Source organism: Lithobates pipiens, unplaced genomic scaffold (assembly GCF_037356315.1).
Source record: "Lithobates pipiens isolate NorthernLeopardFrog02 unplaced genomic scaffold, aLitPip1_a1.2 Scaffold_8, whole genome shotgun sequence".
In the NCBI taxonomy this organism is placed as follows: Eukaryota; Metazoa; Chordata; class Amphibia; order Anura; family Ranidae; genus Lithobates; species Lithobates pipiens.
In genome coordinates, this window is record NW_027507903.1 from 333,483,255 (window position 1) to 333,494,240 (window position 10,986).

The 10,986-nt window shown below is 42.4% G+C and overlaps 1 protein-coding gene across 1 annotated transcript; it reads left to right on the plus strand.

Annotated features, from left to right (window-relative positions):
* Positions 1-875: 875 nt before the first annotated feature.
* LOC143962123 (uncharacterized) lies at positions 876-3,285 on the plus strand. Its single transcript, XM_077471447.1, has 3 exons — positions 876-1,497; positions 2,367-2,526; positions 2,637-3,285. Exons 1-3 carry the CDS (start codon positions 1,254-1,256, stop codon positions 3,283-3,285), a joined length of 1,053 nt encoding a protein of 350 aa, XP_077327573.1. The 5' UTR covers positions 876-1,253.
* The last annotated feature ends 7,701 nt before the right edge of the window (positions 3,286-10,986 follow it).

Genomic DNA, 10,986 nt, shown 5'->3' on the forward strand with positions numbered 1-10,986 from the left:
GTGTCTTTATTCAACCTTACTAACTATGATGAATTTATATCAAAGCATTGTCGAAAGAAGAATAAGAAACTAAACATGGTATAAGATCAGTATCGTCATTCAAAGAAAAATATTTAAGATAAGAAATACAATGCATCAAATAAAAAGAGTTTGATTCTGTTTTTTTTTTTGTTTCAATGTTTTTTTTTTTTTTCCAACTTAAAGTTTTATTGAAATTTTCTTACTTAAGATACAAGATATGTCAGTACAGAAACACAAAAAAAAAAGAGCAAATACACGCCATTACAGTGATAAACACGTAGGTCGATAAAGAATATAGAAAAAGCAATATCATGTTGCGCTACTACTGGTAACGTGCTACTGAACAAGGAAGTCCATGCTAGAATAGCAACAACGGAAGATTCGATGGAAGGAATAGGTGGCTATCATAGCGAAGTTTACAACGCGTTGTGTTTGTCAAACATACAACATTAAGAAATGTCTGTGTTCGTCAATTAAACTTATGGTGTAAAACAATAAAAGTACAATATAAACCAGAAAACAGAACAGATCCGACCACTGGGTTGTGTTGAGATCCAGGTCATATGAGTTGCTTACTCCGCGGATCTTTAATCCACGGATCCCAGTCCCTGAGAAACTTAGTCGTGGTAAGGTGAGCTTTAGAGAAGTTGTATTCCATAATAAAGTTGGTGTTCAAGATTGGCAGTACATCTTGGAGGACCGGTGGGTCAGGGTTTTTCCATTTGCGAGCAATCGCCAGTCTCGCAGCAATTAGAACGTGGGTGGACACTGTGTGGAATTTCTTGGGCCAAGATGGAATTGATAGTCCAAAAAGGAGATCCATAGGAGAGATAGGCAAAGTGTAAGGCCCCTTTCACACTGAGGCGTTTTTAAGGCGTTTTAGCGCTAAAAATAGCGCCAAAATAACGCCTGAAATAATCCTGCCCCAGTATTCTCAATGTGGAAGCCTGAGGTGCTTTCACACTGAGGCGTTGTGCAGGCTGTGCGTTGTGAAAAATCCTGTAAACAGCTTTTTTGTAGCTTCTTTTGGGCGCTAAAAATAGCGCTGTAAAAACGCCTATCCCCATTGAAAATAATGAGTAGCGCTGTAAAAACGCGGTAATACCGCTTTAAAAACGCCCAGAAGCTATGGGAAGGTCAGATGACCACAGTAGAGTATAGGATGCTGGGATACCAGGAAATCCTGTTTGGAACAGGAGAGGAGATCAGTCAGACAAGTGACAAATTAAATCATGGCAGAGCAATCTTTTGAAATGCAGCCAACAGCTGCAGGATCAGCTGCAGAAGCTGAAAAGTCCTCAGAGACTGGAGATCCAGAGGAGTTCATTGACACCATGAGAAGGCACCCAGAACTCTGGGACAAAAAACACTGCTTCTATGCAAACCGCCTGAAGAAAAAGGCTGGATGGAATGATGTGGCTGAGCATCATATTGAAAATTGGACATCATTATCCAACAAAAGAAAAGCTGAGAAAAGTAAGTGGTTCAAATCCCAAACTATTCATATTCTGAATTGTGGTATTCATTACCATATTACCCCCTAAAGTCCAAACCACCCACCATAACCCTAATACCACCCTCATAATCCCAAACCACCCACCATAACCCTAATCCCACCCCTCATAATCCCAAACCACCCACCATAACCCTAATCCCACCCCTCATAATCCCAAACCACCCACCATAACCCTAGTCCCACCCCTCATAATCCCAAACTCCTAACCCTAATCCCACCCCTCATAATCCCAAACCACCCACCATAACCCTAATCCCACCCCTCATAATCCCAAACCACCCACCATAACCCTAATCCCACCCCTCATAATCCCAAACCACCCACCATAACCCTAATCCCACCCCTCATAATCCCAAACCACCCACCATAACCCTAATCCCACCCTCATAATCCCAAACTCCTAACCCTAATCCCACCCCTCATAATCCCAAACCACCCACCATAACCCTAATCCGACCCCTCATAATCCCAAACCACCCACCATAACCCTAATCCCACCCTCATAATCCCAAACTCCTAACCCTAATCCCACCCCTCATAATCCCAAACCACCCACCATAACCCTAATCCCACCCCTCATAATCCCAAACCACCCACCATAACCCTAATCCCACCCCTCATAATCCCAAACCACCCACCATAACCCTAATCCCACCCTCATAATCCCAAACTCCTAACCCTAATCCCACCCCTCATAATCCCAAACCACCCACCATAACCCTAATCCCACCCCTCATAATCCCAAACCACCCACCATAACCCTAATCCCACCCCTCAGAATCACAAACCACCTACCATAACCATAATGCTTACATTTTTTGCCTTTCAGTAAAAATAATAAAACAGCGTTGGAAAACGTTGCGAGATAATTACAAGCGTGAACTCGTAAAACAGCAGCAAATCAGGAGTGGATCCGGCGCGAGAAAGGGAAGAATTTACTGCCATTTTTACGAATTGGATTTTTTAAGACCAGTTATGCTGGAGAGACAGTAAGTATTACAATTATCCCTAATTTTCTAAATGATTGTTTTTTGCTAATAAAGGTATCTAAATAACTGCAATTTTCAAGTAACACTGTGTAATCATTTTTTTATTTAAGAACAGACAACAACTTCAGTAGCGAGAGTGGGGAAGAGGAGCTTATTCCCGAAACAAGCACTACCACAGAACCACAACCAGAAGAATATGTTGATGACAGGGAAACACCGGAGCCTCCTCCAAGAAGGTCAACAAAAGGCAAAACAAAGAAAAACCCTGACAATCAAGAATTCATTGATCTTGTTAAAAAGCTCATTGATTCACAAAAAACTGAGAATTCGGAAATTGCTGCCTTCGCTAAAAGTTTAATACCTCAAATTGCAGAGGTCAAAAGGGAATTCCAATGCGATCTTCGAATTGATATTTTGAAAATCATAAAATCATACCAACTGAAAGGTAATCCTCCCATTCTACATCCCCAACCCTCCGAAAACCTCAATCAGCCACAAAATATCCGCTATGGGAATCAATGGGAAGAATCTGGTTATCGTCCATCTTCTTACAGCAATGCATGTGGCCCAAACATGTTCATGACTCCCCAGTTCACTCCACAATTCAATCCAGCACCATACAATATGCCCCAAACTTATTATCCCCCAATTCAAGCTGCTCCTCCTCCTCCGCCTCCCCCTCCTCCTACTTCTATGCCTCAGCCAAACACCACTAGAGAGGAAATACACACTCACACCTCATTCTATCAAGATCTGTAATGTTTTATCAGAACACTTAAACCTTCCTGGAAATTTTTGTTGCACTGCACTGTTTCTTACGATGTTTGAAGCTAAAATGTCGAAAAAAATACCATATATGTTTTGTTTTCTAAAGAAGTTTTTTTACTTATGATAGTTTATTTTGGAAATATCGTTTTTTCTATTACAAATGATAATATATTTGTTTGATATTATTAAAGGAAAAGAAATGCCAGTTCATGCATATGTGCAAATTGACAAATAAATGTAAATTTTTTGGCCTAAATATAAAAATTTGTATTATGTTTATGATTGATAATATTAATACATGTGATTCTAAAATGACTTAGCATTATAAGTAGTCGTTCACATGGTGTTATAATAGTATCCTGTCTCATCAAGGCAGGTGTCAGCAGGTCAAGAAGAAAGTCAAATCAATGTAAAAGAAGGGATATGTTGTTAAAAACTAGACATATGCAGATTTTTTTTTTTTTTTTCGGAATTTCATTTTCATCAGAAAACTTAATTTATTTAGTTACTCCCGAAATTATTTTTTATTTATTGTGTTTTTCGTTCAAAAATTGCATTCGTCATAAAATCCACATGAATTACGGTCGAATCTGTCTTTGAAGGCTTATGGTGTCTGTCGAATGTATAAAGAATATTTGACGGAGCTAGTATATAGCATACTTTCGAACCCTATTAAAGTCTATGTGACTCCAACGTTCATAATCTAAATTGCTAATTTTAAAGGCTAATTTGCAAGTTACTGTCCTAAAAAGTGTTTGGGGACCCGGGTCCTGCCCCAGGGGACATGTATCAATGCAAAAAAACTTAGAAAAACAGCCGTTTTTTCGGGAGCAGTTATTTTAATAATGATTAAAGTGAAACAATAAAAGTGGAATATTCCTTTAAATTTTGTAGGGGGGGTTGTCTATAGTATGCCTGTTAAGGGGCTAATGTTTCTGGTGCTTAGAACTGTCCCTGCACAAAGTGTCATTTATGCTGGAAAAAAAGTCCTCTAATATCACTCGCAGCTATTATGAATTGTCAGCTCCCGTAATACAGAGAACACTCATTGAAAGTCATTGTTAAAAAATCGTATAAATTTTTTGAAAAAAAGCGTGGGGGTCCCCCAAATTCAATTACCAGGCCCTTCACGTCTGGTATGGATATTAAGGGGAACCCTGCCTCCAATTTATGTAAAAATTTGACGTGGGGTTCCCCCTAAATATCCATAACCAGACCCTTCAGGTATGGTATGGATATTAAGGGGAACCCCGCGTCAAATTTAACTAAAAATTGACGTGGGGTTCCCCCTAAAAATCCATACCAGACCCTTTAACCGAGCACGCAACCTGGCAGGCCGCAGCAAAAGAGGGGGGAATGAGAGAGCGGCCCCCCTCCCTCCTGAACCGTACCAGGCCACATGCCCTCAACATTGGGAGGATGCTTTGGGGGTCTGTGACCCCTCAAAGCACCTTGTCCCCATGTTGATGAGGACAAGGGCCTCATCCCCACAACCCTGGCCGGTGGTTGTGGAGGTCTGTGGGCGGGGGGCTTATCAGAATCTGGAAGCCACCTTTAACAAGCGGACCCCCAGATCCCGGCCCCCCCTGTTTGAAATGGTAAGGGGGTACAAAAGTACCCCTACCATTTCACAAAGAAAGTGTAAAAAATGGTTAAATCAAACAAACACACTTTTTAAAAATACCTTTATTAAAACTACAAAAAAATAAAAGATTCCAGTGGCGGAAATCCACTCTTGCTATCCAGCGACGGATGATCATCTCTCCAGCGATGTCTCATCTCATCCAGCGCAGCGCAGCATCCTTCTTCTGTCTCCGTGGAGGAGACACTGCAGGCATTCCGGCGGCTGACGTTTCTTATATACGGAGGGCGGGGCCACCCGTCGCCTGACCCCGCCCCCCTCTGACGCAAGGGGAAACCCGGGGTTCCCCGTGACATATGGGTGCCCCCCCTCTGATGTAACGGAAACCTGCCTGTGTTCAGAGATTTGGACATGGAGGAGTGGGATTACTCACAACCCTAACCCGAAAACCACTCCAAAAAGACATAATCCCAACCTTTGTCCCACGCACCATAGTCCCAAAAGACAGAATACGACTCAATTTTATTAATTTTTGGATTATTAATTAATGAAATTTCAACGACTCTCAAAAATTTGATCTATTGTATTTAATCTAAACATTATTAAATGCATACATCAAATGTGATAGCAGAATAGCAGAAGACTATATAAATCCAAATAAATATGTAATTGGACAAACATCCAAAAAATTAAATGACTCTTACAAATTTTTTTATGTATAATCGAACATGTCAATGACGAAGAAATCCAAAAAAAAGCTTAAATTTCATATTTGGAAAGGTTTAGATCATATCACCCTGCCAACTTACTGCACCTGCAGGACTCAAAAAATAATCTGCAAACTCGTCCCTTATAGTAAAACCCACTCTTGGGCCACGGACATGTGGAAAATCGGCTGGTTCCATGTTATGTGACAATGTATCCTCAAAATTAATGCCATCTCTCTCCCGTACTAAGTTGTGTAACACACATGCTGCCTTTATAACTTTACAAGCATTTTCTACTTTTAAATTAATTGGTTTCTGGAATATCTGCCATTTGTTGGCCAGTATTCCAAAGGCGCATTCGACTAGTCTTCTTGCTCGGCATAGACGGTAATTGAAAATTCTCTTCCGAGTATCTAGATTTCGCAAAGAGTATGGCTTCATAAGATGCTCATGGATGGCAAATGCATCATCAGCCACAAAAACATATGGCAAATCAGGACCCTCTGTCCCAGGCAATGGTTGGTTATCCGGCAAGTCCAGTTGATTGGAAGCAAGACGCTTTCCAAATTTTGTATTCAGGAAAACTGTGGAGTCTGCAGAGCTACCAAATGATCCAATATCTACAAATATAAATTTATAGTCGGAATCTACTACAGCCATCAAAACAACAGAAAAATACTTTTTGTAGTTATAGTATTGACTTCCACTATGGCAAGGTTTTATTAACCTAATATGTTTGCCATCAATTGCACCTAGACAGTTTGGGAAATTAGTCTTGATGAAGAACCGCTGTGCAATATCCTTCCATTTCTGTTTATTCGGAACGGGCATAAATAGATGTTTGAGACTCCATATTTCATCACACGTATGTTTGATAATTTCACTCAAAGTAGATATTCCTACTCGGAATTCATACTGTAGTGATGTGTACGTATTTCCAGTTGCCAAGTATCTGTAAAAAGAGAACAAATAATTTTAGCGTTCGAAATAAAAATGAGGATTAGATGGGAAACTATGCAAAATAAATAAAGTCATAACAAGAGAGATCAGGATCTACATCTGTCCGCTCTCAGTCATATGCTGCTCAAATTACCTCAGCGTTAGCAGTAATCGTTCACATGGTGTTATAGCATCTCTGCAATTGGTATCCTGTCTCATTAAGGCCGGTGTCAATAGGTCGAGCAGAAAGTCAAATCTATTGAAAGAAATACATTAGGGTTAGGGTTTTGAGTTGTAGAGTATGGGGAGTGGGATTAGGGTTAGGGTTTTGAGTTGGAGAGTATGGGGAGTGGGATTAGGGTTAGGGTTTTGAGTTGGAGAGTATGGAGAGTGGGATTAGGGTTAGGGTTTTGAGTTGGAGAGTATGGGGAGTGGGATTAGGGTTAGGGTTTTGAGTTGTAGAGTATGGAGAGTGGGATTAGGGTTAGGGTTTTGAGTTGGAGAGTATGGGGAGTGGGATTAGGGTTAGGGTTTTGAGTTGTAGAGTATGGAGAGTGGGATTAGGGTTAGGGTTTTGAGTTGGAGAGTATGGGGAGTGGGATTAGGGTTAGGGTTTTGAGTTGTAGAGTATGGGGAGTGGGATTAGGGTTAGGGTTTTGAGTTGGAGAGTATGGAGAGTGGGATTAGGGTTAGGGTTTTGAGTTGTAGAGTATGGGGAGTGGGATTAGGGTTAGGGTTTTGAGTTGGAGAGTATGGGGAGTGGGATTAGGGTTAGGGTTTTGAGTTGTAGAGTATGGGGAGTGGGATTAGGGTTAGGGTTTTGAGTTGGAGAGTATGGAGAGTGGGATTAGGGTTAGGGTTTTGAGTTGGAGAGTATGGAGAGTGGGATTAGGGTTAGGGTTTTGAGTTGGAGAGTATGGGGAGTGGGATTAGGGTTAGGGTTTTGAGTTGTAGAGTATGGAGAGTGGGATTAGGGTTAGGGTTTTGAGTTGGAGAGTATGGGGAGTGGGATTAGGGTTAGGGTTTTGAGTTGGAGAGTATGGAGAGTGGGATTAGGGTTAGGGTTTTGAGTTGGAGAGTATGGGGAGTGGGATTAGGGTTAGGGTTTTGAGTTGTAGAGTATGGGGAGTGGGATTAGGGTTAGGGTTTTGAGTTGGAGAGTATGGGGAGTGGGATTAGGGTTAGGGTTTTGAGTTGTAGAGTATGGGGAGTGGGATTAGGGTTAGGGTTTTGAGTTGGAGAGTATGGAGAGTGGGATTAGGGTTAGGTTTTTGAGTTGGAGAGTATGGGGAGTGGGATTAGGGTTAGGGTTTTGAGTTGGAGAGTATGGAGAGTGGGATTAGGGTTAGGTTTTTGAGTTGGAGAGTATGGGGAGTGGGATTAAGGTTATGAGTTTGAGAGTAGGGGGAGTGGGATTAAGGTTATGAGTTTGAGAGTAGGGGGAGTGGGATTAAGGTTATGAGTTTGAGAGTAGGGGGAGTGGGATTAAGGTTATGAGTTTGAGAGTAGGGGGAGTGGGATTAAGGTTATGAGTTTGAGAGTAGGGGGAGTGGAATTAAGGTTATGAGTTTGAGAGTAGGGGGAGTGGGATTAAGGTTATGAGTTTGAGAGTAGGGGGAGTGGGATTAAGGTTATGAGTTTGAGAGTAGGGGGAGTGGGATTAAGGTTATGAGTTTGAGAGTAGGGGGAGAGGGATTAAGGTTATGAGTTTGAGAGTAGGGGGAGTGGAATTAAGGTTAGGAGTTTGAGAGTAGGGGGAGTGGGAGGCTGAGTTTGGGAGTAGTAGTGGGTGTTGATGAAGGACATATTGCCACTTACGTTGTGATGCTCATCCGAGTATAATTTCGAAATTTCTCAGGGTGCACTCTCAGGTCCTGATAGAGCAACATGTATTGTCCTCTGTCTGCACGCATTTGATTGATGGGATGAACCCAATAACGACGCTGCGCTCTCTGTTGTTGATGTTTCCAAACATATAGCACTAATATCAACAGCAGCTCAAAATACTCCATCTTCTTGTAGGTCTGTTCCTTCCTTCATGGAATAACAGGAAGTGATCTAAGCAGGTGGGGTTGTTTGTTGATTCCAACGCTTCAAAAACGCTCCAAAAACGCTAGAAAAACGCATGGGCGTTAGCGCTATTTTTAGCGCTAACGCGGTAAAAACGCGGTAAAAACGCGGTAAAAACGATATGCGTTTTAAGAGCGTTTTCTAAACGCCTCAGTGTGAAAGGGGCCTTACCGACAAATGATTGAAGAACAGCTTGGATTTGTGACCAAAAAACTCTGAGAGATGGACATTCCCACCATATATGATAACAGGATCCTATGGATCCACATCCCCTCCAACAAAGAGGTGATGTATTCGGGAACATCTTGGCCAACCTGTCGGGCGTATAGTACCAATGATGGAAAAGTTTTTGTATCGACTCCCAGTGAGTTGCACTCTTTGATAGTTTAGCAGGTAGCAGTAGAGCGTGATGCCATGCTTCTGGAGGTGAGTTTGACGGAGCGTGCGCATCCCATCGGAGGATTAGCGGTTGGGTTGCATTTTTTGAGGATCGAGATAGTTCTTTGTAGAAATACGAGATGCCCTTGCAAATATGGTTCTTCATATTGAAATATACGAGCGTATTGCGCAAAGTTCCAGATTGGTCCGACCAATCAATTTTGTTGAATAGAGATCTAATCCTCAGGTACATGTAAAAAGATTTGGGAGAGATGTTGTAGGAGATTTGTAATGTAGCGAAAGATTTCAGTTGTGAACCCGAGAAAAATTTTCCGAGGTCCGAGATACCAGCCTCAATCCACGGTTGAAGTGGAAGATCAGGGAGGACCAACTTGAGCGATTGGGTAGGTATAAACGGCAGCATAGAGTGGGGTATGCCACCAGACAGTTGGGGCAGAGAGGTCCAGACTCTCAGGGAGGCAGAAATAGTGCTTAGAGGGTAATGCTGTATTCCGGGTGTCAGAAGTGAGGCAGCTAGGATTAATTTAGGTTCGGCAGGAAGCATTGTTGCTTCTATCTGTGCCCAGTTAGATGGGGTAGACCTGTCCCACCAAAGTTTAAGTTGGTCTAAAAGGACTGCTTTGTAATAAAGGACAACGTTTGGGGTACCTAAACCTCCCAAACTTGTTGAGGTCATCAGGTGTTGTTTCTTGATCCTAGGCTTTTTGTGTTGCCAGATAAATGCATGGAAAAGGGATTAAAGAGACTTCAGATGTGTTGGAAGGAATGGCACCGGTAAAGTACGAAAGATATATAAAACATGAGGTAACAAAAACATTTTGACCAGAGCAATTCTACCAGCCCATGATACAAATGGGTGGTGCAGTTCTTGTGATAGTTTATGAAGCTTCTCTACGAGGGCCGAAAAATTAGTTTGCAGCAGAAGTTTGCTAGATGCTGTCAGATGGATTCCTAAGTAGGTCAAAGTGTCGTTTTTGGACCAGGAAAAGGGAGAAGAGGCAGATATTCTTTGGATAGTCGGTTTGTCTATGCCTAATGCTAACATTAAGGATTTGCTGTGGTTCACTTTGTATAAAGATATTGCACTGAACCAGTCTAGAGTTTGGGTCACAGCAGACAGTGAGCGATGTGGGTCAGAGAGCGATATGATCACGTCGTCTGCATATAAGCCTATTTTATGTTCTGTTGATCCTATAGTGATGCCTGAGATTTCGGGGTCAGAACGGATGTGTTGGGCTAACGGTTCCATAACCATGGCGAAAATCAGGGGTGAGAGAGGACACCCCTGTCGCGTTCCGTTAGTAATATAAAAGGGGTCCGATAGGACTCCCGATGTCCAAACTCTTGCGCTAGGGTTTGTGTAGAGACATAAAATGGCGTTCAGAAGCGTGCCAGAGATACCAAATTTTTGTAGTACGGCTTCTAAATATTTCCAATGTACCCTATCAAACGCCTTCTCTGCGTCTAGAGAGAGAAGCAGAGAAGGCGTTTTGGAGTGTTCTGCCCACTGGATAATATCTATAAAGCGGCGAGTGCCATCTGAGGTCTGCCTGCCAGGGATGAAGCCCACCTGATCAATGTGGATCAGTTGGGTCATCACCGTAGATATACGGAGAGCTATTAGTTTAGCATAGATCTTAGTGTCCGTATTCAGGAGCGATATGGGTCTGAAATTCCCTGGCGAGTCTGCGGGTTTACCTGGTTTGGGTAAGGTTACAATGAGGGCTTCTAGACATTCCTTCGGCATTGTTCCCGAGGAAGCGTACTGATTGAATGTAGCGCATAGGTGGGGGGCAAGGAGGTCAGAAAAGTGCTTATAGTATTCATTGACGAATCCGTCGGGGCCCGGCGCTTTGTGTAAGGGGAGGGATTTGATAGCGGTCTGGATCTCAGGAATCGTGAAAGGGGCAGACAGGTCTAGTAGTTGAGTCGGGGTCAAGGAAGGCAGGTGTATTGAGGACAAGAAGGAGTCTATAGCGGTAGGGTCAATTGGAG

Bases quoted from the DNA above. Each gene is read 5' to 3' on its own strand.
- LOC143962123 (XM_077471447.1), top strand. From the start codon at position 1,254: ATGGCAGAGCAATCTTTTGAAATGCAGCCAACAGCTGCAGGATCAGCT. The intron at 1,498-2,366 runs GTAAGTGGTTCA...TTTGCCTTTCAG, and splicing joins CAAAAGAAAAGCTGAGAAAA to TAAAAATAATAAAACAGCGT. The intron at 2,527-2,636 runs GTAAGTATTACA...TTTTTATTTAAG, and splicing joins CCAGTTATGCTGGAGAGACA to AACAGACAACAACTTCAGTA.